The 27,951-nt window shown below is 41.7% G+C and overlaps 1 protein-coding gene and 1 pseudogene across 2 annotated transcripts; one reads left to right on the forward strand and one right to left on the reverse strand.

Moving 5' to 3' along the window:
- The window catches only part of LOC113067858 (cysteine protease ATG4D-like), a 591,286-nt pseudogene that overhangs the window by 191,708 nt on the left and 371,627 nt on the right, over window positions 1-27,951 (forward strand).
- On the reverse strand, window positions 380-27,833 carry LOC113067861 (major histocompatibility complex class I-related gene protein-like). Of its 2 annotated transcripts, none has more exons than XM_026240357.1 (7): window positions 27,703-27,833; window positions 13,193-13,447; window positions 12,774-13,049; window positions 12,285-12,575; window positions 12,032-12,157; window positions 3,875-3,919; window positions 380-485 (listed from the first exon to the last, which is right to left on the reverse strand). In XM_026240357.1, exons 1-7 carry the CDS (start codon window positions 27,752-27,754, stop codon window positions 463-465), a joined length of 1,068 nt encoding a protein of 355 aa, XP_026096142.1. In that variant the 5' UTR covers window positions 27,755-27,833; the 3' UTR covers window positions 380-462. The 2 variants fall into 2 exon arrangements, with proteins under 2 accessions (XP_026096142.1, XP_026096143.1); XM_026240358.1 differs by lacking the exon at window positions 380-485 and adding an exon at window positions 3,591-3,696.

The following is a 27,951-nucleotide window of genomic DNA, read 5'->3' on the forward strand; positions in this document are numbered from 1 at the left end:
TCACTCTAAATGTGCTCCAAATCACTCACAGATGTTTTGATAGTTCAATAATATCTATTGACTTATTTTGAAATATTGTTTGTATTGATGCCTTTTGCAAGACATTGCATTGTTTCAAACTTTTCATCTTCAGAAAGATCTTTCTTCCTCACCATATTTCATGAGAACTGTGACTTGCTTAATAATTTGGAACAACATCATGTTAGCAGTGTGGCCAGAGTGATTTTTGAGGCTCTCGAGCAGCAGTGTGTAGATTTAAACCCATGTAAAACCCATTTAAATGTAAAATCTAAGAAAAAGTAGTCTGGGGTTTCATGACCTTTAACAGTTTAGATAACTCAACATGCATGAAACAACATTGGATATATTGGAACATTTTACTCTAATTTTGCTTGGTCATTAAATCCATCAAGTGTAATGCACCAATCAAATGCTGTTTCATATGTATTGTCTTGACATGCTTCACTTTTCATCAGAGGCAGAAGCTGAAATCAAGAAAAAAAAATATTAGCTAATGAATGTCCATTATATCACCCTGAATGGCAAGAATTATATAGCGGTTTTTACTTGTTGCATTATTGGGGTTGGCACAATATCAATTTAAAGCATCTGCAATCATATGTAGAATATATTTCAGGCTGTACATATGTGAGTGTTCATGAGCCGAATGCTTCTCCTGTGAGGTATGACGAGTCTTTCAGTGAGACGTTCAGCGAGTCACACCTTACCAAACACTTACATTGAACACTTCCAGGAAAACACCATGAAATGCAAATATACTGACTTTAAAATCCATTAGAGACTAGTCTTGATGTGCGGAGAGAGTTTGTGATTGTAGTTCTGAAGCACCGCTTCTTTCACATGCATACAGTAACATGTCAAAACATGACATGGTTTTGTGGAGCAATAGTTTTCTTTGTTTTTCTCCAGGATCCAGATCTTGCATAGTAAAGAGTTAGTTCACCAAAACATGAGAAGTGTCATTTAACCTCATGTTGTTCCAAACCTGTTGGAGTTTTTTTCTATTGAACAGAAAAGAAGATATTTAGAATAATGTTGGTAATAAAACAGTTGATGGTAGCTGTTGACTTCACCGTTGCAAGCGATGCTGCTGCGTCAGAATCTCAATGTCAGATGGAGTAGGTCACTAACGGTTGTCACTCTGTGTTTGTGTTTTCTAGAGGAGGCTGTGGAGCAGAAAGAGGAAGCGGCACAGCCCTCTGCCCCGTCTGCTGCCAACAACCCCTCCGGCCGGAGGAACCCACCTGGAGGCAAATCCAGTCTGATCCTGGGCTGAAACGGCCTTCACTGAACTTTCTTTGCTCTTTCTGTCTTTTTTTCCGTTTTTTTTCTTTCCTTCTTTTTTTAAAGGAATTCCCCTTCCTTCACTCTTCTCGTGAGCCATGGAAATTTTTTGTCCTACACCGTCTCTTCATTTTTTCTATTGCAAAAAAGAGAAGCGCTCGTTGACAGAAGCACTTTATGTAAGAGGTCCGTTTCAGCCGCTCCTGCAGGAATAATGGCATGAGAGATTCAGATCGACTTTTAATCTGCCCTGGAGTAAATCATTAAAGGAATAAGGACAAAAAAAAAAAGATTTGTTGCGCAAAATTTCTAAGTACAAATAAAGATTGATATGAATTTCATTGTGTTTGTGTTTGATTGGAGGGAAATTGCCAAATCAAATTTGAGTCCATTCATGTAACCACTTTTTCATCAGTTGTTACTTGGAAAAGAAAGTACAGAAAGTCTTGGCATGCTTTTAACACAAACCTAAGATTGAGAGCTGTTTCCACATTATACAATGCTGAAAGATCTACTAAAGTTCACACTAGCTCTCAAATGCTACTGGCATTTCCACACAATTTGTCACAATGCATGCAGGAATGTATTTAAATTTATGCACATTTTCTCAGTGTATCAAAGTGGGAAAAAAAAGTGACATGACATACAGCCAAGTATGGTGACCCATACTCAGAATTTGTGCTCTGCATTTAACCCATCCACAGTGCACACACACAGAGCCGTGAACATACACACAGCAGTGAGCAGCCATTTATGCTGCGGTGAGCAGTTGGGCGTTCAGATCCTTGCTCAAGGGCTTCTCAGTCGTGTTATTGCCAGCCCAAGACTCAAACCCTCAAACTCTCTAACCACTAGGCCACACCTTCCCATCATGTTATAGCAGGAGAGAAAGGGATGGTGAACCATTAACAGATACAACATCATGTGACAAAAACCCTCCATTATTCTAACTTGTGAAGATGACAACCAATAACATTAAAGCCAGTAACAGAAAAATAATATAAAATAAACAGTACTGAAATTAGTGTATGGGAGAAAGAGAAATAAGCTAATATGAAAGTGAATAAGATCCTGCTGTATACATTTGTAACTTGCCATCCACTTTATTTTTCAACGAGGAAAAAAGCCTAGGGGTGAGACTTCCAGTTCATTAGTCACTGTTTGCACTACAAACCAGTGTGTCCATTATTAAGGTAATAGATTAAAATAATATGGTAAAACACACCAATTTGCTAAATCAAACCGCAAAAAGAGCTGTTTTGTACAGCTAAAAATAGCAGGAAGCAGATGAGACCAGGGGGGCTGTAGAAACACATGAAGACTCGTTTTTCAATAGTTTTATTCACTTACAAATGCTTCAGTACAATGGATGGTCCAGATAAATGGATTTCTGATAGTTGATGAATGGCCATCTTATTCCAATGAGACTGAAACATCAGGAAGGAGGCGCTGGGTGATGATTTGGGTTGGAGTATTGGGAAGTGAGAAGAAAAGGGTTTTAATTTAAGGGTTTCAAAATGACTTCTGCAAGATATGTGGAGTTCATAACTGACCATTGTCTGCTGTGGTATAAAATGTAGAGTAGTGCTCTCGGAAATAAAAGGATATTCATGCAGGTTAACACACTATCCCATGCTACAGAAATACCATCGTGCTAAACAGTTTGTAAATGTGTTTCTACAGCCACTGTGCAGGTTTCTCTTTGTGAGGTTTGGTTAGCAGTGACTGAAACACATCTTTAACACAACTGTTAATCTGCATGGAGAGGATCTGGAGACTCCAGTAGCTTCAAACACATGTCGGCTGCTCAGCAGAGGCTTTTTTACAGCTGCCATTACAGTACAGTTCATTTGTTTGACAGAAACTTTCCTAAATAAATCATTATCTGACCAAGATCAGCTCTAAATCACTCTAAATGTGCTCCAAATCACTCACAGATGTTTTGATAGTTCAATAATATCTATTGACTTATTTTGAAATATTGTTTGTATTGATGCCTTTTGCAAGACATTGCATTGTTTCAAACTTTTCATCTTCAGAAAGATCTTTCTTCCTCACCATATTTCATGAGAACTGTGACTTGCTTAATAATTTGGAACAACATCATGTTAGCAGTGTGGCCAGAGTGATTTTTGAGGCTCTTGAGCAGCAGTGTGTAGATTTAAACCCATGTAAAACCCATTTAAATGTAAAATCTAAGAAAAAGTAGTCTGGGGTTTCATGACCTTTAACAGTTTAGATAACTCAACATGCATGAAACAACATTGGATATATTGGAACATTTTACTCTAATTTTGCTTGGTCATTAAATCCATCAAGTGTAATGCACCAATCAAATGCTGTTTCATATGTATTGTCTTGACTTGCTTCACTTTTCATCAGAGGCAGAAGCTGAAATCAAGAAAAAAAAATATTTTTTTGTTTCATTTCTATAAAGCTTCTTGAATTAAAATGTGCATCTGTATAAAATTTTAAATTAAAATAAATCTAATCTAAAATCTAAATGTTGCTAAATACATATTACTTTTAAATATTTTATTGTAAATACGTCATAAAAAGGTGTACTCACATGAAGCAAGTGAATAATCACTCTGTGTTGTCTCAGATCCTCGTCCTGAATAAGAATGACGTAGTTTAATGATAAGAGTAACAATACAGAAATATTGGTAACACTTTAGATTACAACCTGTGTAACTTTTTTGTAATTGTAGTGTACCAGTTGGGAACCGTCAGGGTTTAACTTACTGTTATTTAAATGTTATTTGTAAAATGTTTTTTTTATTATTATTATTTATTATTTTGTGTATATGTTGTTTGCTTATTTATGTTTTTAGAATCTGCACAGCACATTTTTAATCGTGCTTTAGAAGTAAATTGCCTTGCCTTGCCTTAATTGATTAGCCCCACATTTGTTTCTGTTTCTCCCTGATTACATTCCCAGTTGTTAAAAGTCTGTGTTCTCCATTATTCCTTTGTCCACTATTAATGTTTGATCATTTGGATTTGTGTTTGGTTGTTGTGCCCTTTCTCTTTTACCCAATGTTCCCTTTCAACAGACATTTTCTTTAATGAGCAGGATCTGCTTTCATTGAAATGTCAGAGGGCACCGGCAAGTGTCACACCATCACACTTCGCAGGCACGCCGCAGAACCTGATTTTACCAAGTGAGACATGTTCCTGGGACAACATCGTTGTTGACCCTGGAACAACATTGTGATTAACCAATCAGATTTGAAGAACCAGTTTTTAGATTTTGTGAAGTTTACGCTTAAAATCAGTGTTTGGTGCTTGTACATCAGTGTCATTCATCTATCATTTCCTCTGATTTAAGGGATTACTCATGGTTAAGGTTAGGTTTAGGTGTAGGGATATGGTTAAGAATATATTTTTGGAGTAAAATGTTGTTCCAGGGTCAACAAAATATGTTGACCTAGGAACACATCGAACTTGGCAAAATCAGGACGTGCCAGGCACGCCCATAGAGTTCACAGCGTATTTGTGTATAGTTAATCAATGGGAGAGTAATTTCGAATGACAAATTAGTATCTTTTCTCTAATAGGTGGGCCTGGTAAACTAACTAGCTGTTATTAGGGCTGTGCAAAAAATCGAATGCGATTTTCATGCACATCTCGTCAGTAAAGAAGGGACTCTTAGCATATATCCAGCATGTGCGTTCAGACCAGGATTGCCAGGTTTTCAAAACAAAACCTGGTCAATTGCTTCTCAAAACTAACCCAATCGTGTATCGTTCCGGGCGATAAAATACACATTTTATGGCGGGGTTGCCTTGGTAAAATTTGAATTTTAGGGGCTAAACATCAGGTTATTTGGATTGTTGCCGCTTCCACCCGCTGGCATGAAAATAAACCACAGACTTGGCAACACTGGTTGGCCTTTAATACACAGAGCCGTAGTTCATTGACAATCTACACAAAATCGATTTCAAAGAATCGTATCACACACCATCAGTTAAAGACAGCAGTCCAAAACATTTAATCTAATCATTTAAACAGTCAAAACATAACTTCAAGAATGAGCAAGTGGTGTCAATGATTTTAAAGTTTGGAATGAATGGAAAATGATGTGAGTGGCCCTTAGGCATGGCAGGATTATGAACAGCGCCCGGAGTCTTGGTTGTGATTTGCGGACAGTTGCTGGAGGCGCTAACGGTGTGCGTGCACTCATAGAAAGCAATATGTGTGCGAATTTTAAAGGGGTCATATGATGCTTTTTTAAAGATCATTATTTTGTGTATTTGGTGTACCAGAATATGTTGACATGCCTTAATGCTCAAAAAACACATTATTTTTCAAATACTGTACATTAGTGTAAGTCCTCTATACCACGGACAGATAAGACAGCGGACTCCACTGTTTGACCGTCACTCTCTCACACAGGCGCATACGCACGCACAGTCTGCACACACATACACACTAGTGGTCGAAATGATGATTCTTTCAAGAGATTTGTTTCTTTTCAGTTAGTTCAACAAAATTATTACTTCAGATTTGTTCAATGATACGTTCAGTGACCACTTCTTCACATTCATTAGTTCACTCTTACATATAATTAGCTGAGGTATTGTATGCGTATTTGGCGTGCTGTCCGGGGAAGGGCTCCGAGCTCGGGAATGGCCCGAACCTGAAGGGAGCACACGCATCGAACGGGTAAGCCTCGTTGACCATAGAAAAGGAAAAGGTAAGGTTGTCTAACCAGAAGGCTCTTGCCGGCGTCCGAAGGGAGCACACGCATCGAACGGGTAAGCCTCTCTGGATGCGAGAAAGAAAAGGTAACATTAAGTGGCCAGGAGGCTCTTGCCAGCATCCAACGTGGACTTCCTGTTCCTGATGGAAAGGTTAGTTTGTGTGGTCGTGAGGCTCTCGTCGACATCTTATGGGAGTTTGCTACTCACGGCATGAGACGGGTAAGCCTCGACAACCGTAGGAAGGAAGGAGGGTTTATTGTGTGTTTGGTACTTGCGGCATCGGACGGCTTGCTTATTGGGTTTTGCGACTTAGACCACGTGGAATGGTAGTGGTTGTCTGGCCAAGAGGCTCCTGCCAGCGTCCGATGGGAGCACTCGCATCGAACGGGTAAGCCTCGCTGGCCAAAGGATGGAAAAGGTCAGGTTGTCTAGCCGGGAGACTCTGACTGACGTCCGATAGGAGCTTAGCTCCAGGAATCGAATGGGTAACCCTCTCTGGGTGAAGGATGGAAAAGGTTGTCTAGCCGGGAGGCTCTTACCTTCGTCCAACAGGAGCTTAGCTCCCGGCATCGAATGGTTAAGCCTCGCTGGCTAAAAGATGGAAAAGGTAAGGTTGTCTAGCCGGGAGGCTCTCACCTACGTCCAATGGGAGCCCCGACTCCATGCATTGGATGGGTAAACCTCTCCGTACGTAAGACAGAATGGCAAAAAAGGTAGCCGGGGGCTTTCACCTACGTCCGAAGAGAGTGTGAGCTCCTGGCAATGAACGGGTAAGCTTTGCTGGCCGCAGAATGGAAAAGGTGAGGTTGTCTGGCCGGGAGGCTCTTCTCAGCATACGATGGGAGCTCGAGCTCCTGGCATCGAAGAGAGAAGCCTCGCCGGCCATAGGATAGAAAATGTAAGGATATCTGGCCGGGAGGCTATGGCTGGCATCCGGTGTTTTTATTTTTTTATTTTTTTTTTGCGACACCGGATGGGTAGTCTCTCCAGCCATCAGAGGGAAAATTTAGATTGTTTTATCTGCGAAGCACCTGTTGGTGTTCATGTACTCGTTGGTGTTCAATAGGTAAGTGTCGCTGACTGAAATAATTATTTTTTTCAGTGCCTGACAGGGAGTTCAATACTAAGGATTATTTGGTTGTCTACGAGGGTAGACGCTGTGAAGCTTACTTGAATAATTGTTTAGCAAATCCAATGAGCTGCTTCCGATAATGAGTCAGAAAAATCTTGGTGCATCATTGTATTCGAAATTAAGCGTGCAAAAATAAATTTCCTGTGCCAGTGTACCCCGAAAAGGTGCCATGAATCAGCGATGTGGTCAATGTCAAATCGTCATATTGTCAGCACGTGAGATTGATGGTACATATCGAGGATGTTATCGTGTATGGGTGGAGTAAGAGAAAGATTCTTTATTCTTGTCCGAGCTTACTATTTGCCATTGTAACCATGCAGGTGCACGAAAAGAGCCTATGGAATCACCAATAATCGAAAAATATACTTTCGGACATACTGATAAACTGGGATTAAATACAAAATACTATATTTAAAACAGCTAGTTCATGTAGTCGGCACTACTGTCATCTCACTTGTTCTGTGACAAATGTTGTTGTTTTTTTTTGCATCTGCGCACGGAAGTTATATTTGTGGATGGAGACTTCTTCGCCGCCTACAGGCTCACATCATCCTTGGAGAGCACGGGCGAACGTGAAATGCAGTGCTGAGATGGGATAACGGAGCGGTTTGATAGCCGAATTATGGTAGGCTGCCTAATAATGATAATAAATAACGTTGGCTGGAGAATGAGCCTAATATCGTCTTGGTTATCGTCGATACATGATGCTATCACCGCAGACACTGCTGCAGCAGTGAGGAGATACGGGAAAGGCTCCTGCTGCGTGAGCAGACACTGCTGCGGCAGGGAGGAGATACGGGAAAGACTCCTGCTGCGTGAGCAGACACTGCTGCGGCAGTGAGGAGATACGGGAAAGGCTCCTGCGGGAGCAGACACTGCTGCGGCAGGGAGGAGATACGGGAAAGACTCCTGCGGGAGCAGACACTGCTGCGGCAGTGAGGAGATACAGGAAAGGCTCCTGCAGGAGCAGACACTGCTGCGGCAGTGAGGATATACGGGAAAGGCTCCTGCGGGAGCATACACTGCTGCGGCAGGGAGGAGATACGGGAAAGGCTCCTGCGGGAGCAGACACTGCTGCGGCAGTGAGGAGATACGGGAAAGACTCCTGCTGCGTGAGCAGACACTGCTGCGGCAGGGAGGAGATACGGGAAAGACTCCTGCTGCGTGAGCAGACACTGCTGCGGCAGTGAGGAGATACGGGAAAGGCTCCTGCGGGAGCAGACACTGCTGCGGCAGGGAGGAGATACGGGAAAGACTCCTGCGGGAGCAGACACTGCTGCGGCAGTGAGGAGATACAGGAAAGGCTCCTGCAGGAGCAGACACTGCTGCGGCAGTGAGGATATACGGGAAAGGCTCCTGCGGGAGCATACACTGCTGCGGCAGGGAGGAGATACGGGAAAGGCTCCTGCGGGAGCAGACACTGCTGCGGCAGTGAGGAGATACAGGAAAGGCTCCTGCGGGAGCAGACACTGCTGCGGCAGTGGGCAGTGAGGAGATACGGAAAAGGCTCCTGTGGGAGCAGACACTGCAGCAGCAGTGGGGAGATCCGGAAAACAGAGAAGTAAAGGGGAGCATGAGAAGAGGAGGAGAGATAGCTGCTTGGGCCACCTGCGGAGCTTGCTTAGGCTGCTGTAGATGTTGACTGCGGGAAGAGTAAAAATGTTTTAGTAACATTTGGGCAAGCTAAAAATGAATGGGTAGCCTACTGTGTTGCCAGCTTAGCAATTGGTTGCCTGATTTGACAATTCCTCAAGCCCTGTCCACATTATTATGTTCCTGTTGGAAAAGCATCTTTCCTCTCGTTTGGCCTCTGCCCTTTTTAGATGGTCTCCAGAGCGGATATGTTTGGAACGCTCTTTTCACGTTGTAGTATGGACTGTGGAAACAGAGGCTTTTGGAAATGATGAAGCATGTTTAGTCTTGTAAGACGTTGTACCGAAAGACATGATTATAGCAGTAACGTTAACCCCTTACCAGTCACCCCCCATTTTTTGGCATGGAGACATAAATTACATACCCGAAATAAAAAAAATTCTGCTCACAATTATTTCTGACTAGATAGATGATCAACATTTGTCCACGAGCTGACACTTCGACGTTTACCATTCAGGAATCGAAATTGTTTTCCTGACATAAATTACTAAATATCTGTCACTGAAAACTATGTTTTATCGAAACGTTGGTCAAATATCGAAGCCAGAGTCTTTAGACTTTCAATTGATGCACGGTTTATCCAGATCAAGTAAGAGAGTGATGTTTAACATGCTGTAAAAGTGAAACGATAATAAACTGGGGCTGTAGGAGATGCTTGCAAGCAAATGGGTTAAGAGCAGTCAGTGATGCCGGTAACGCGTTACTTAGTAACGCGTTATTCTAATCTGACCACTTTTTTCAGTAACGAGTAATCTAACGCATTACTATTTCCAAACCAGTAATCAGATTAAAGTTACTTAACCAAGTCACTGTGAGTTACTATTTTTGTCATTTTCCTTAATAAAAATATTTATTTCTTCTTGCATCTCGGGGAGTGAAGTCACGTATGCGACAAGTCACGTTTTCAGCATGCATGAAGTTCACGTCATGTGTACGTGCCACGCAGCGACACAAACGTAAACAATGGAGGGAGGCGAGAGATGTGCGTTTTCTAGATGGAGATAGTCACTATTTTGAGTTTGTGTCAGCTAAAGATGACAACATTAAGGTCCGTTGTACACTCTGTGCTGGCGGCGATAAAGTGTTATCTAGCTACAAAAAAACTACGTCGAATTTGAAAAAAAAACATTTGGAGTCGCAGCACTGCACAGTCAAAGTCACAGTCACACCAGGTGATGAGAAGCAGGGAGCAGGAGGTCCCCGACCACCTAAACAACAAAAGCTGGACTTCGGTGCAAAATCAGTAAGTGGGGGAGAGTTGAAGAAGTTAGTTGGGCAGTTTGTTGTGGAGGAAATGCCATTAAATACGGTTGACTCGCCCTCATTTCATGCCATAATAAACAAGATCCCTACCACTGTCAATGCCGCGCTGCCTCACAGAACAGCTTTTTTTTCTTACATGAAGGAGTATTCAGTGATAGAGAGAAATCTAATATTTTAATATTTAATATTTTAATAGTATTTATGTTAAGTCAAGAAAGACTGCCTTTATTTTTTGTAAAAACATGTATTTTTTCAGAAAATAATTTTTAAGTTCAACTTTGTCAGGAGATAGATTGTGGATGTTACTGTTAAAAATACACTTCCAATAAAGTGAGTGTTGGCAAAACCGGTTGTCATTTTTATGTTGTCGGCAGCTGCTGAATGTAACTAATAAAGCAACTTGTAAAGTAACTTAGTTACTTTTAAAATCAAGTAATCTGTAAAGTAACTAAGTTACTTTTTCAAAGTAACTGTGGCAACACTGAGAGCAGTTATGTGCTATTCGCTTCCAAGTGGTTGCTAAAGATATTTACTTGCCTGTTTTTCATATTACGGTCCTAAAAAGGCAACAGAAATTTTACTCACACTTGCTATCCTGCGTCAAAACACGAGGGCAGTTGCGTTTTAGATGAATTTTGAGTGATCACGCCAGTGAATGGTGAAATAGGTCCCGTTTTCGCCTGAAAATGTATGTCACGCGGCCTGCGTCGCTAGAGGAAGCGGCCTCAAACTGCGCCTCGGCCGGAAAAGCCGCGGTGAAAGGCTGAGCCGCGGCGGGAATTGAGAGAGGCTTGCTGCGGTTAGAGCTGGGGTGCGGCCCAGGCTGGTTGAATGCCTGCTGCTGCAATCCAGCGCTCGAGGAGAGCTCGATCTCGGGCGGCACAATCGTTGTGTCGAGCTAGGCGAACTCAGAGCTTGCACGGTCTATTGGCCACGACGTGTGGCTTGGTGAGGAGAGCAACTGTCGCGATGACGCTTAATGGTGCTCAACGGCCGTGTATGGCTGGGTAGGAATGATCGCGGTCCGGCAAAAGCAGCAGATCTGATAAATCCCCGGTATAGCTCTCTTCGTTGGTAGGAAAATTGGGTCTGTGATAAGGTGACAGACGAAGCGAACCAGCATGCTGATAAACCGTCAATGGATAGAGGTTAAGTCAGCGATATTTATACTATGGGACTGATTACTTGATTATGGTCCACCTGTGTCGATTAGGCTAAGTATCTGATGCACTCCTCCTGAATCTTGTTAATAAAAACATCATTTACACAAAATAAACCATCAGGTGGCGAAAAAGAGACTGAGACCAATGAATATGCTTTGATAAGGTAAGTAGTCTTACAAATCATACCAGAAACTCATTAACTCATTTCACTAGATGTCCAGATTTGTTGTTCAGTAATGAGAAACAGAATGGTTAAAAAATAGGCTACCTAGACCTATAATAAAATACCCCTATAAAATTAGAAAAAAATATATTGTCTTTCTAAATCGCTAAGTCTTAAACATAAGATTGTTTAGGCCATAAAACGTAATATTAGAAAAGTTGCCCCTTGAGTTTCAAAAATATTTAGTATTAATGATTTGTAATTTTACAGGTTGTTACCCCTTTATTCCCCAAACGTTGCATATTATTCCTCTACACGGAGGTACTGAATAGGTACAAGCTACACTGTAACTTCAGTTTACTTGCACAGTTATTTGCAGGGTGCATATCTGGTCATTATTACCCAAATGTAACATTGTTCCCCTATACCTAAACATACGTTCTTTATAGGTACACTATAATTCCAGAACTGTACACCGTAAATTCACTATACCAACGTAGTTCTTTGCGGGTTGTAATCAAAAGCACTACCGAAATATCAAACTACACATGGTGAACTTGCATATGGTGAAGATTGTTTCAGATGTTTGGTTTCTTTTCTTCTTTGAAAATTAGATGCAAAAAAACAAAACAAACAAAAAACATACCTGTAGCTCGTCTCTTCTTCCATATGATGAGTGCCGTTATAATGAGAACAGCTCCACACATGAACACCACCAGCACACTGATCACGACAGACAGACTGAAGGATCCTGGGTCAGATTCATCCACATCTGAAAAGTTTTGAGATGAGTGACATTTGATAATAAACTATTGAATCAAACAGGTAAATCTGTTTTCATGTTATTTATTTTTTACTAAATTTAACATTTGTTGTCCCTGCACTCAAAATATTTGTACCAGATGTAATGTCCAGTTTGTTGTCCAGATTGAGGTGTTGCATTGTGCAGTTGTATTTATGTTCTTCATGTAGCTTGTCTTCACTGATGACCAAACTCTTCCTCATCTGGTAAGTTCCATCTCCGTTGGGCAGAATCTCTCCTCCTGTGATCTGATCATCATCCACAGGCTGACCGTCCATGAACAGGGTCAGATTAATGTGACGGGGGTAAAAACCAGTGGCCAGACAGCTGATCTGAAGCCCTTGAGAGTCTGGGAGCATCTTCCTCATGAGTCTGACTCTGGGTTTCACTACAAAGAAGATTGAGAAGTGTTACTGCTGGTAAACTGTTGTGTTCATTGCATCGGTCATTCAGTTATGATAATCATGATTCATAAAGCATTCAAAAGCATTTGATGCTTTCTGTCAGCACAGCTGTCTGGTCCATATCTGTTGATAGTGTTCTTTTTTTAAAATTATGAATAGGTTAATCAGGTTGACTCACTCACCTTTTCTCATCACATTGTTCTTTTCCATGTTCAGAAACCTCCGCAAGGTTTTAATGCAAATAGGATGATAAACATTTTGATGCAGGAACTTTACACGAAGCTGTATTGCTTGGTCCCATGTTTTCCATAGCAGTTTATTCTGGATTTCCTTTTTTTCAATGTCAAAAGTCAACTCCCCAATGTTTTGTCCATCGAAAGCATCCCAGACATGAGTAGGACCAGGATTATCATTGTTCAACAATTCACATCCAGCAAGTCTCTGAGTAACATGTACACCTGTAGAAGAATGGATGAATGAAACATGTAGCTGTTACCACTTCTCTGTCAAAAGCTTTATATGCTGTGTGCATAAACTAACAAGAGTTACATTTGTTATGAAATGTATTGTGTGGCATTATAAATGTGTTGCTTGGACTAACCTGAGTGATTTAAGTGATCATTATAATTGGATTCCAAATATTTCAGTTCGTTATATTGAACACGAAATACAGTTTCAGCATCGCTTTGCTCTTCATCATAGTATTTTGATTCATTGTGAGAGCGATAGACAAGTTTCCATGTGTTTGAGTCATAATATCCTATTTGCACATCATCCAACATCAGCACAGCACTGAACTCAGGAAATGGTGTTTGTCCAGCTATATATGTTGCAAAAGTCATTAGTGAGTGAGAATCTGTGGATACACAAGGACAAACATGTAATATTAGTGTGGCCTGAATTTATACCACTACATATACAACTATACAATCCTAATCACACCTAAAGAAACAGAGTCGTCCTATAGAAATTCAATAAATTAACTATTTTTGTTGTTGTTGCTTTTCATTTTGCTTTATCAGACATTTGAATAACGGACATTTGATTCACTGATTAATTTACTCTTATCACACTGCTGTCACGTTGACAGACTTATGGTTGCATTTCTTTCAGTTTCTGTTCTCTTGTGGTCAGGTGCTTGAATTTATTTGAACCAAACAAAACAAAACACACTGTTTTCACTGAATGTGCTATTTAAAACCTGCAATTAAACCATCTGTAGCCAAAAAATTGCGAGCAGCAATCATCAGGGTTCAAGAAGTTTGGAAAGGAGGAGGAAACAGCCAAAGCTAACAAATTCATGAGACCAGATCAGTTGGGACAAAGAAGCTTCATTACTATCTACTTTACTTCAGAGTTTTTCAAAATTTTACGCTAAAAGCATTATTAATAAAGCTTAATTGCCCCTTGATTGACACAACAATGTATGCCTTTATCAGACACACACCTGGATAAAACTTTTCAGAACTCAAGTTCATCTAGAGGATACAAGCCCATAAATGTTTAGGCCATGGCCCAAACAAGAAAGAGGAGAATGGTACTCAAGCCAGGACTTGAAGTCATGTCACCAAGTGCTTCAATACAATGACATGTACTGCCCACAAGGCTATGACTCTAGCAGCTTTATTACCTAAATGGCATCCATATGTTAATGTTTGGTGAACATTCTGTTTTTGTTAGGTCTGTGAGTAAGTTTTAATTTTCTGAAAAACATAATTATTTAATCTCCTTGTGCACTGTACAATTTACACAACATTTTGCCTGTCATCTAGAGACACTCATGACAAAAAGTTATCAAAATAATTTTACATTTTCAAATCATTTAAAATATATAATCCAATATATATCTTAGTTCTTCTCATAACTTTTTGTCTGGGTGGTCTGATGATACATGTTAAATGTTGGGTGATTATGCTTCCTACTCTTCCTTCTTCTGCTGGAATGCCACTCTGTCATGCACGCATGTACCACACTTAGCGGAAGCTAGAGATTACTTGAATATGGCTAGTTTTCTTACACAAATCGATTCACTTCAGAAGGCCTTTTTTAAAAAGCCAAAGCCATGTGGAGCACTTTTTTTTATGATGAATTGATGCATTTGATGCCATTATAAAGTTTGGAAGAGCCAATATATATATATATATATATATATATATATATATATTTATATATATTGTCACGGGAGGGGCACAAGACAGACACAGTGGGCGTGGCGTCAGGCCTCGGAGAGGCTTTTATTAACAAAACTCAAATAAAACATGGGATAAGTGGCCAAAGGGGAAGAGTGTCCAAAATAACAGGGAATCTGGTGTCCTCGTCGTGCTGCAGGGTTCGTGTGGGTTGGGCAGTGTTCATCGAGGAAGGGTCCAGGTAAGGGGCGGAGTCCGGTGGCCGCACGCGCTCCCCTCTTTGGTCCGGGGCGCGAGGGGCAGCGGCTTCCTCTAGCGGCCGCATCACTCTCGTTTGCCGCGGCGCTGGCAGGGGATGGACGGCCCGGCATCCTGGCCCGTCGGCCCGTGTAAACGGGTGCGGTTCTCTTCCGGATCGCGGGTCCGGCAGCTCACGTCTCTTGTGGCGCGGGAGTCCCTCAACGCACCCTTCCTGGACCCACGAGGACACCAGTGTGCATGCACGGGGAAGAGACCGGTCTCTCGAGGAGAGGCGAGTTGGGCTTTTAAACAGCGGCGGTGATGAGGCTTCATTTCCTTCAGGTGTGCCCCATCACACGCCGCCAGCCCTGACTCGTCCAGCGCCCCTCCTCTCTCACACACCCACTCCAGTCGGGAGCCTGGTGAAGGGCGGCGATTTAGGACGGGGTGCCGGTGATAATCAGGGAGGAGGCAGCTGACTCGTCACATTCCCCCTCCCAAGCGACATCCCCGTCATCAGGGCGCCGCCCACACGGGAGTGCTACCATCCTCAACCAGGCTCCAAACGGTCGGAGTGGGCGGGGATTCCTCTCCGGGCGGTTCTCCCTCTCGCAGCGCACCGGAACAGGGACAGAGAAACCGGGTTTTAGTGACAGCCTCAACCAACCACAGGGTAAAATGACAATAACAGAAGTCACTTACCCCTTTTGTGGCTGGGAGGCTGTCCCCAGTTTTCCTCCGTCCCAGTCCGGGTTCTCACGAACGTTTGCAAGCGAGAGGGAGTGACGTCACTAGATGTTTCCCAACTGCGCTGTCTAGGCTCCTCCTTGCCCGCATTCTCCACCAGTGTCACGGGGTGAAGAACCACTCGAAAAAAGTGAAGGGTGCCTGGTGAAGTGTCCTGATCTGCTTTCCGCTGGTTGGTGCTCCCCGTGTGCTCTCCGTGCTCTTCTGTGCCAATCAAGGGGAAAGTGGGTGTCCTGACGTGCTCCAAAGTGTGTGGGCTGTCGGTCACTCGCTGCTTTCTGTGGAGATAGGAGAGAGGGGTTAGTCCAGCTTTGCATTCCGTTTGAGAACCTCTTCTCAGTGTAACATGTGCTCCTTTTCAATGTGCTGGCTGATGGGGAGCAGCTGTGACCGATCAGCCGGTGACGAGGACGTGCAGGTGTTTTGCTTTGGTTTCCAGGGCGACGCTGATTCCTCTGGGAGTGCTCGTCACAATATATATATATATATATATATATATATATATATATATATATATTAATATAAATCTCATTGTATTCATCTGAAAGAAGAAGGTCATATACACCTAGGATGGCTTGAGGGTGAGTAAATCATAGGGAAATTTTCATTTTTGGGTGAACTATCCCTAAGGGCAGTGCTTCCCAAACCTGTCCTGGTGTGTCTGATTAGGAAGACATACAAAATGTGCAGGGCACGGGGTCCTCCAGGACAGGTTTGGGGAGCACTGCCTTAGGGCAATAAAATCAGAGCTATACATTTAGTTCCACACTTGAGGGAATAAGATGAAAATAGAATTTTGATTCTAGCCTGTACACTTGTGGAGAACATAAAAGTTGTTTATTATAGCACCACCTAGGCCCAAAGGGGTGTGTGTTTTCACCTGAGTAGCAGTGAGAGTTTGGGACCACCCTGCCAAATTTGGTGTCTCTAGGACTTACTGCGTTGGCACTTAGTTTTCATGCCAAGAGTTCAAAAGATATCATTCATTCTATTTTTATTTATTTAAACAAGAAAACAAAACAAAACAAATTGATAGATTCTCCATTTGTGATAAGTGCAAACGATAACACACGTTTCTTAGAGGGTGAATTCAAATGAAATACTGCCACACTTGTCATACTACTCCTGAATATGATGTTTACTTCATTATTATATGAAAAGCATGGAAAAATATGGTTCAACCCATATTCAGGTGCTGGTCATATAATTAGAATATCATCAAAAAGTTTATTTATTTCACTAATTCCATTCAAAAATTGAAACTTGTATATTATATTAATTCATAACACAGACTGATATATTTAAAATATTTATTTCTTTTAACTTTGATGTTTATAACTGACAACTAAGGAAAATCATAAAAAATAAAGTATCTCAGAGAATTAGAATATTGTGAAAAGGTTCAATTTTGAAGACACCTGGTGCCACACACTAATCAGCTAATTAACTCAAAACACCTGAAAAGGCCTTTAAATGGTCTCTCAGTCTAGTTCTGTAGGCTACACAATCATGGGGAAGACTGCTGACTTGACAGTTGTCCAAAAGACTGTCAAAATTGACACCTTGCACAAGGAGAGCAAGACACAAGAGGTCATTTCAAAAGAGGCTGGCTGTTCACAGAGCTGTGTGTCCAAGCACATTAACAGAGAAGTGAAGGGAAGGAAAATATGTGGTAGTAAAAAAGGGTACAAGCAATAAGGATAACCGCACCCTGTAGAGGATTGTGAAACAAAACCCATTCAAAAATGTGGGGGAGATTCACAAAGAGTGGACAGCAGCTGGAGTCAGTGCTTCAAGAACCACTACACACAGACGTATGCAAGACAATGGTTTCAGCTGTCGCATTCCTGTGTCAATCCACTCTTGAACAACAGATAGCGTCAGAAGTGTCTCGCTTCAAAAAGGACAGGACTGCTGCTGAGTGGTCCAAAGTTATGTTCTCTGATAAAAGTAAATTTAGCATTTTCCTTTGGATATCAGGGATCCCAGATCCCAGAGTCTGAAGGAAGAGAGAAGAGGCACACAATACACGTTGGTTGAGGTCCTGTTCTTAATTGGCCAGCAAACTTGCCTGACCTTAACCCCATAGAAAATCTATGGGGTATTGTGAATTAACCGAAGATGCGATTGCACCTATTGTCTCCTTTAGAATTCCAAAGTTGCACTCATGTTTTATGCTTAAAACTTTTGAACCATAAGGCACCGAAGTAAAACTATTCTTAAAAAAAAAAAAATCCCTATGTAAAATTTTCCTTGGCTTATGCAGAGTCTGCAAAATAAAAAAATTATACGGTTTAGTTTTTTTTTTTTTTTTTTTACCATTTTCAAAAATTCGAAAAATCTGCTTTTTCAAGCTCATCCTAGACGGTTTGTCTGATTTTCACCAAAATTGTCTCAGATCATCTTCAGAACATGCAAAAAAAGGTATGGAATTCAAGTTGATTCATCAAACCATTCTCAAATAACATGCAAACAAATTTTACGAAAAGCATTCATAGATGGATGTGAGCAGGGCATAACTTGGGTTTGCGGGGCCCTGGTACTTTTACCGGTGGGTCCTGTTTGAAGTTGTGTAAATAGCACAAATAAACAAATGAAACAATGTTTAAAACATTATTTAAGTTTAATTTTTGTTAAAACAACAAAAGTAAAGAGCAGTTAATGATTTTCTCCCATTTCATTTCTTGGATTAACATTAAGGACACTGACAGCAGCAAGTAAATTAGGGGTGGTCATTTTAAGAGACAATACATTCATTATAATACATATCTGATTTCTTTCTCAACTGTTTACTTTCACTTTAAAAGACATAACCGACCATTTTTAAGAGGATACTCTCAAAAAGAAAAGATTTTTTGTATGTATCTGTAATTTCAAGAGCAAGAAGAGACCAATGCCATTTGGTGTTTAATGGCTGTGAGACACGGATCTCTCAAACTGCCCGGATGCTGAACTAAGCCTTTCATTTATTTATGATTTTCTGTTTAAACGCTGCGGACTCGGTACCATGCTTTCCTTATATGGTTTCAGCCCATATATGGTATAATTTGAAAGCTAAATGTCTTCTTTACAAAGAACACAGTTACTTTTGTTTTTATGATACATAAAACCGTAAAATGAAGCTTAGAAATGTATTCCTCCCACACACAAATTTCTGCCTAATTGCAAACAATTTTTATGAAGAATGTGTATTTTTTTTAATTTTTCACAAAACGGTCAAGTCATATATCACAAGAAAGCTCTTATTCTCATGAATTTGACTGTGTAGTTTATTTCACTGTGCGAAAATAACAGATCAAACGATTTTCAATAGAACCGCAATGTGAAATTTGACACCTCTGACGTAACGTTTAGATGTGTCACATTCCTATTCGCACGATTGCTTCAATCAGTCTCAAACAGCCTAAAACTCTATATTATCTTTTAGATTAGGATATCTTCTTTCAAACTACACCATTTTCACGTTTCTGTGTGTTGGCATTGGTGAGAAATCCACTGTTTTGTCGCAGGAGCTCGTCTGTGGGAGACAGAGACTCTTTTGTGAAACACGCGCTCTCCAAATCATATCACCTCCTACACTCAGCTCTCATGTTCTAAAGATATGATGTGCTCTGGGCTGCTTAGTGGGCGACAACTGGTCAGATTAAATGCCACTCAGAGGTCTCCGGCCACTCGGAGCCATGAAATTTGACATCTCTGGGTGTCACCTCTGGGATTTTGCTATGTTATTGTTATTATTATTTTATCATTACATACATTTACATTTACATTTAACCATTTAAATTTTGAAATGAGAACAATAGAAGTAGTCAGGTCAACAAGAGAACAACAACAATATACAAGTGCCAATGCAAGTCTCAGTTAGTCTAGTATAGAACGCATAGCCAGGTTTTTTTTAATTTAATTTATTTATATATTGATTTATTTTTAAATTGAAAGACAACAAAAGGAAAGGAAAAGTGCTAGTATTAGTTGGTTAAGTGCTGTCGAAAAAGATGAGTCTTAAGATGTTTCTTGAAAATGAGTAAATACTCAGCTGTACGAATTGAGATTGGGAGGTCATTCCACCAGCTGGGCACGGTCCAGGAAAAGGTCTGTGAGAGTGATTTTTAACTTCTTTGGGATGGTACCACAAGGTGTCGTTCACCTGCAGATCGCAAACTTCTGGAGGGCACATAAGATTGAACTAGTAAGTTTAGGTATGTTGGTGCCGTGCCAGTGGTCGTCTTGTAGGCAAGCATCAGTACCTTGAATTTGATGCAAGCGGCTACTGGTAGCCAGTGTGACCTGACGAGGAGAGGAGTAACATGAGCTTTTTTTTTTGGCTCATTGAAGACAACCCTCGCTGCTGCATTCTGGATCAGTTGCAGAGGCTTAACAGTACATGCAGGAAGAGCCAGGAGAGCATTACAATAGTCCAGTCTGGAGAGAACAAGAGCTTGGACAAGAAGTTGGGTGGCTTGCTCTGACAGGAAGGGTCTAATCTTCCTAATGTTGTATAAGGCAAACCTGCAGGACCGGGTCATTGTAGCAATGTGGTCTGTGAAGCTTAACAGATGATCCATCACAACTCCTAGGTTTCTGGATGTCCTTGAAGGAGTAATGGTTGACGAACCCAGCTGTATAGAGAAGTTGTGATGAAGCAATGGGTTAGCTGGAATCACCAGGAGTTCTGGAGGAGTTTCATTACATAAAATCACAGCTAACAATCTGATAAACCACGTATTGACAGTAAAATAAAGTACAGGATACATTTCTTACAATTACAGTACTAGATTATAAACAGCTATTTCTTTGTTTCACATTCTGAAGACCAGCGAAGCAGTTAGCTCGGAACTAGCGGAAAAAGGTGGCACAAGCTCGCGTCTGATCTATGGATGCAGGATGCTGATGCTGAGGTGATGTAAGAAGGATGCTGAACAAGAGTTTAGGCAGGGGAATAAAATTATGCACATAAATGAAATTATATAAAGGAGGAGAATGTGGATTCTGTTTTAGATTGTAATAAATTATGTTTTTAATAACAAGATTCGGGAGGAGCGTGTCAGATACTAGACACAACGATCGTGCCGCCCAAGACCCAAGAGTCTTCATCCACACTGAAATGTCCAAGACATTACTTTCGCCTTACCGTGCATGTTTAAACCTCACTTAAATGATACAGACAAAAGGTTCATGATAGGTAAAAAAAAAAAAAAAAAAAAAAAACGATAGCCCAAATGCACTGTAAGTAGCTTTGGATAAAAGCGTCTGCTAAATGCATACATTTTTTTATTTATTTTAATTTCCATGCAAGTTTTCCGGCAGGACCAATTTATTTAGGGACCTATTTCACCATTCACTGACGTGATCACTCAAAATTCATCAAAAACGCAACTGCCCTCGTGTTTTGACGCAGGATAGCAACCGTGAGTAAAATTTCTGTTGCATTTTTTGGACCGTAATACAAAAACAGGCAAGTAAATATCTTTAGAAACCACTTGGAAGCGAATAGCAAACTGCTATTAACCCATTTGCTCGCAAACATCGTCAACGGCCTCAGTTTATCATCGTTTCACTTTCACAGCACATTAAACATCACTCTCTTACTTGATCTGGACAAACCGTGCATTAATTGAAATCTAAAGACTAGCTTCGATATTTGACCAATGTTTCAATAAAATATTCAATAAAACAACATCGTTTCAGTGACAGTTATTTAGTAATTTTATGTCAGGAAAACGATTCAGATTCCTGAAGGGTAAACGTTGAAGTGTCAGCTCATGGACAAATGTTGATCTTGTATCTAGTCAGAAAGAATCATGAGCAGAAACATTTTTATTTTGGGTATGTAATTTATGTCTCCATGCCAAAAAATGGGGGGTGACTGGTAAGGGGCTAATGTTACTGCTATAATCATGTCTTTTGGTACAACGTCTTACAAGACTAAACATGTTTCATTGTTTCCAAAAGCCTGTTTCCACAGTCCATACTACAATGTGAAAACAACGTTCCAAATGTATCCGTCTGGACACCGTCTAAAAAGGCCAGAGGCCAAATGAGAGGAAAGATGCTTTTCCAACAGGAACATAATAAAAGTAGTTTCATAACAAGGTTCGGACGGAGCATGTCAGATACTTAGCCTAATTAGCACAGGTGGAACCACTTAAGATAATCAACCTTAGGGTATAAATACATCTGAATTAGCCTAACTGTCCCCATTGACGGTTTATCAGCATCCCGGTTCGCTCTGTCTGTCATCTTATCACAGACCCAATTTTCCTTCCAGCGAGGAGATCCATACCAGGGATTTTTCAGTTTTCAGTCTGCTACTTTTGCTGATACCATGATCATTAAACACGGCCGTTGAGCACCATCAAACGTCATTGTGACAGCTGCTCTTCTCACCAAGGCATTTTTTCCAGAGTCTTCATCCACACTGAAATGTCCAAAGATATTATCTGCCTTACCGTACATGTTTAAACCTCACTGAGATTATACAGACATAAGTTTCATGCAATTATTCTGGCAGAACCAAGTCATTTAGGGACATATTTCACCATTTACTGGCGTTATCACTTAAAATTGATCTAATACACCACTACCCTCGTTTTGCCGCAGGACAGCAAGTGTGAGTAAAATTCTGTTGTCTTTCTAGGACTGTAATATGAAAAGCATGCAAGTAAATATCTTTAGAAAATGCTTGGAAGTGAATAACACATAACTGCAATTAATGTTATTGCCATAATCATGTCTATTGGTAAGTTTTACAAGACAAAATGATATCCATAGTTTTCAGAAGCTTCTGTTTCCAAAGTCTATACTACAGTGTGAAACCAGTGTTCCAAATTGATCCATTGTGGAGGCTGTTTAAAAAGGCCGGAAGGCCAAAACAAGAGGAACGATGCTTTTGCAACAGGAACAAACTAATGTGGACAAGGCTTAAGGAATTGTCAAATTAGGCAACCAATTGCTAAGCTGGCAACACAGTAGGCTACACATTCATTTTTTAGTTTGCCCCATCAAATGTTACTAACCTGTCTACTCTTCCCACAGCCAAGGAGGGGGAAGTCATGGCCTAGTGGTTAGAGAGCTTGACCCCTAACCCTAGGGTTGTGGGTTTGAATCTCGGGCCGGCAATACCGTGACTGGGGTGTCCTTGGGCGGGGCCCCGGGCGCCGCGGTGTGGATGGTTGCCTACTGCTCCGGGTGTGTGTTCACGGTGTGTGTTTGCTGCTGTGTGTGTGCACCTTGGATGGGTTGAATGCAGAGCACGAATTCCGATTATGGGTCACCATACATGGCTGAATGTCATGTCACTTTCAACAACTACAGCAGCCAAAGCAAGCTCCGCAGGCGGTCAAAGCAGCTATATCTCCTCCTCTTCTCATGCTCCCGTTTACTTCTCTGTTTTCCATATCTCCTCACTGGCGCAGCAGTGTCTGCTCCCACAGTTGCCTTTTCTGTATCTGCCACAGCAGTATCTGCTTCTGCAGGAGCCTTTTCCGTATCTCAACACTGCCGCAGCAGTGTCTGCTCCCGCAGGAGCCTTTTCTGTATCTCCCCACTGCCGCAGCAGTGTCTGCTCCTGCAGGAGCCTTTTCTGTATCTCCCCACTGCCACAGCAGTGTCTGCTCCCGCAGGTGCCTTTTCTGTATCTGCCACAGCAGTGTCTGCTCCCGCAGGAGTCTTTTCTGTATCTCCCCAGATACATATATATATATATATATATATATATATATATATATATATATATATATATATATATATATAAAAAGCACTTACCTTTTCTCTTCCGTCCAGCGAGCATTAGGTCTCACAGCAGATGCAGTGTGAGAAAATCTCCCGGTCAAGCTCTCATTTCCCTTTTTCCCATTTTCTCTTTCTGTCCAGCGAGCATTTGGTCTCACAGCGGACTCATTTTCTCATTTTCCTCTTTCCTGTTTTCTATGTCTGACGCAGTGAGAACTTTCCCGGTAGAGCACTTGCCTTTTCTCTTCCGTCCAGTGAGCATTGGGTCTCACAGCGGACGCAGTGTGAAAAAAATCTCCCGGTCAAGCTCTCATTTTTCTCTCATTTTTAAGCTTGCCCCATCAAATGTTACTAACCCTTTTACTCTTCCCGCAGCCGACATCTATAGCAGCCAAAGCAAGCTCCGCAGGCGGCCCAAGCAGCTATCTCTCCTCCGCTCCGCTTCTCGTGCACCCCTTTACTTCTCTGTTCTCCGCATCTTTTCCATTCTGCGGCCAGCAAGGCTTAACCATTCGTTGCCAGGAGCCACACTCCCTTCGGATGTAGGTGAAAGCCCCCGACTACCTTTCCTGCCTTTATGTCTTACGTACGGAGAGGTTTACTAATCCAATGCATGGAGTCGGGACTCCCATTGGACGTAGGTGAGAGCCTCCGGGCTAGACAACCTTACCTTTTCCGTCTTTTGGCCAGCGAGGATTAACTGTTCGATTCCGAGAGCTAAGCTCCTGTCGGACGAAGGTAAGAGCCTCCCGGCTAGTCAACCTTTTCCATCCTTCAGCCAAAGAGGTTTACCCGTTCGATTCCTGGAGCTAAGCTCCTATCGGACGTCGGTCAGAGCCTCCCGGCTAGACAACCTGACCTTTTCCATCCTTTGGCCAGCGAGGCTTACCCATTCAATGCGAGTGCTCCCATCAGACTCTGGCGAGAGCCTCCTGGCCAGACAACCACTACCATTCCACATGGTCTAGGTCGCAAAACCCAATAAGCAAGCCATCCGATGCCGCAAGTACCAAACACACAAATAAACCCTCCTTCCTTCCTACAGTCGTCAAGGCTTACCCGTCTCATGCCGTGAGTAGTAAACTCCCATAAGACGCGACGAGAGCCTCATGACCACACAAACTTACCCTTTCCATCCTACGGCCTGTGAGGCTTACCCTGTTGTTTCCAGGAACAGGAAGTCCCCGTTGGATGCTGGCGAGAGCCTCCTTGCCACCTAATGTTACCTTTTCTGTCCCACATCCAGAGAGGCTTACCCGTTCGATGCGTGTGCTCCCTTCGGACGTCGGTAAGAGTCTCTCGGCCACGCAACTTACATTTCCATTTGACGGTAGGCGAGGCTTAACTGTCCGACGCTACGAGTCTCGACCTCTCGTCAAATCCTGCAAACAAACAAACAAACAAAAAAAACCTCTCAGCTACCCTCACATCTTTTATCCCCACCTGGCGAGGCTTACCCGTTCGATGTTCTGAGTTTAATGCCCCATCGGATGCCGCGAGAGTCCTCCCAGTCGGGCTTTCCTTTCCACTCTCCCCGTCTGGTGAGGCTTACCCGTCTGATGCGTGCGCTCCCTTCAGACGTCTGGCGAGAGTTGGTCGGGCCTATGCTTGCCGGCCGCAAGCGAGTCTTACCCATCCGATGCCGTCAGTTGGGATCTCCCTTCGGATGTCACCAGAGTCCTCCTTGTTGGCCAGCCCAAAGCTTTTTATCTGCCAAACTGAGAGGACCCAGACGTCCGTCATCATGAGTCTCAATCTCCTGTCGGAGGCTTCAAGGGCCCTCTCAGTCAGCATTAGGCTCTTCGCCCACTGAATAGCAGGGGCTATCGGCCAGTAGGGCCCGTACACCGACACCATGACCTATTGCGGTCGAGGCAACTTGGGTCCTCCCGGTCGGGCACCAAAACCACGCTGCTCCTCCTCATCGGCCGGTAGGGTTCACCGTTCCAACGCCACAAGCTCCCGTTGAGCATCGGCTCGAGCCCTACCGACCGGGCGCCAACAACCACATAGTTCACTACCTGCAGCCGGTAGGGCCTACTCTTTCAACGCCTAAGTTGCTCCCACCGGAGTTCATAGGCCCTTCCAACGAGACGACTTCTCAGAAAATCTAATCAGCCCCCGCCAGATCTAATCAGCCCCCGCCAGTACTCTATGCTATTTTTTTTTGGGGGGGGAGGTGGGGTTCTTTAAACTGGTGGATACATTTGCTTTTTGGGGGGTACTCTAGGTTCGGGCCATTCCCAAGCTCGGAGCCCTTCCCCGGATAGCACGCCAAATATGCATACCATACCTCAGCTAATTATATGTAAGCGTGAACTAGTGAAATAATGTTTTTATTCACAAGATTCGGGAGGAGCGCGTCAGATACTTATCCTAATCAACACAGGTGGACCATAATCAAGAAATCAATCCCATACTATAAATATCACTGACTTACCTCTATCCATTGATGTTGACGGTTTATCAGCATCCCTCCTCCACCCCATCTCCTCACTTTGAGTCCACTTTATAAATAGACGGGGAAGGGGGGGTACTCTAGGTTCGGGCCATTCCCGAGCTCGGAGCCCTTCCCTGGACAGCACGCCAGATACGCATACCATACCTCAGCTAATTATATGTAAGTGTGAACTAGTGAAACCACATGTATTTTATATTTTAGTCTCGTGTCTCATGAAAGAAAAAAAACTGTATAAAACAAAAGGTATGATATTTGGTATAATTCGTTTATGCCATTTTGTATATTACTACTAAGACAAACATGAAAATGACACATAATTCAGTCAATAATCATGAAAAGTGCATAGTAAAGCAGGATTCCTGGGGCAATATGCTTTATAAAACTCACAAAGACTCCTTCTTGTCACCCAGACTTTCTTACATTTTATTAATAAAAGTATCTTGAAAGGCATTCTCATTGTGAAAATGGTAATAAAAATCAGCCAATTAGCAGATATCCCTGTCGCAATCAGCACTGTTAACTAATTTTCTAAAGCTTCTGGTATTTTTTTAATTTGTCAAAATGTGGGTTACTTTCAATTAAATAATGCAACCTAACCACAATTAATATTACAGTTAAAGATATCTTCTTTAGTTATCTCTTAATGCAAAAATGTATTTAATTTATCCTCTATAACGGAGAAAATGTAATTTATGGCTGCAAAGAGACTTATCTCTGAGGGAAAGAATATTATTTGCAAAAGGGAAGGGTATTTCCAGACTACGCTGCTCTATCCATGTTGATGAAAACACTCTCAAGAATATTAACAAAATGATATTAAATTTCATATGGACAAATGACATACAATCTGTGGTTTTAAATACCTCTAAAGATGGTGGTCTCAATATGTTAGATTTCTGTACATTTAATAATATTCTTAAAATCAGTTGGGCCAAACCCTTTATTAAAAATCCATTTGTCAAACATTTTCTCAGTTAATTAAGCTTATCGAATGGTTAAAAAAAGCTGGCTGATAGTAAGCGAACTTACCTGCACTGATGAATTTTAAGCATGGCAACAGGAACATGGCCCCAGGTGAGGTTAGTGAGGTCCAGTGGTTTCTATAATAACCCCCTTATTACAGAATTGTGCTATAATAACCCCTATAAATACAACTAATTATACACTAACGCTTGAAAAGAGACAGAAATGTTGATGTTTTTGGTGGGATGCTCATTTTTAAATCATACCCTATCAAAGTTTGTTAATATTATATTTATGGGGTTGATAATTTTATCATTTGTTTATTATTCATGCGACCCTACAGATTGCACCAAATGTGTTATTTTCGGATAGTCAAGATTACAAAAGACAAAACATCAAAATCAGTTTCAGTGGCGTAGATGGTCATACGTGTATCATACATATTTTGACTTGATATCAACTCGGGTTCGAATCTGCCTTTTGGTGAATTTTTTTCTCCCTTTTCAACTTTCAGATCACATAAGAAAATCATTTATTTTCAATGAAAATGAAGTAAATAATCAAAAAGTTGAAAAGTGAAAGTAGTGGGTAGGGTAAGGGTAGGTGTATGGAGGGCTCTATTGTCCCAATAAGGTGGCATCCATTTAATTAGACTCAATAAGTTATTATTGCATACTGCTTTATAATGTACTACACTACTGATGCGTCACATGAAAGTGTGTCTTATGTGATCTGAAAGTTGAAAAGGGAGAAAAAAATTCGCCAAAAAATTCGCCAAAAGGCAGATTCTGTCAACAGGATTTTAATATGGCACTGAAAACTATTTGTTGGTCAACTTACCTGCACTGACGACTTTTAAACATGGCAACAAGAACACAACAAGCACGAACATTTTCTCAGTTTATTGAACTCGTGTCCGTCCCTTTCACTCTTGTAATTCTCTTTTACTTTGGTTCTTTGTGTTTTTTGCTGCGTTGCATCATGTCATAGATATCTATGGTATCATGTGTGCATATCGCCACCTACCTTGTATGGCAAGCCGAATTAACTTTCATTCATTCGCAGGATATGTATTCTTGATATCAACAA

The sequence above is a fragment of the Carassius auratus genome, linkage group LG28B, assembly GCF_003368295.1.
Source record: "Carassius auratus strain Wakin linkage group LG28B, ASM336829v1, whole genome shotgun sequence".
In the NCBI taxonomy this organism is placed as follows: Eukaryota; Metazoa; Chordata; class Actinopteri; order Cypriniformes; family Cyprinidae; genus Carassius; species Carassius auratus.

Excerpts from the sequence above, each read along its gene's own strand:
- LOC113067861 (XM_026240357.1), bottom strand. The coding sequence starts at position 27,754 with ATGTTCGTGCTTGTTGTGTTCTTGTTGCCATGTTTAAAAGTCGTCAGT. Across the intron at positions 12,158-12,284 it reads CAAACTGGACATTACATCTG|ATGTGGATGAATCTGACCCA; the intron begins GTACAAATATTT and ends AAAACTTTTCAG. Across the intron at positions 486-3,874 it reads TGATTATTCACTTGCTTCAT|CTTCTGCCTCTGATGAAAAG; the intron begins GTGAGTACACCT and ends TCTTGATTTCAG.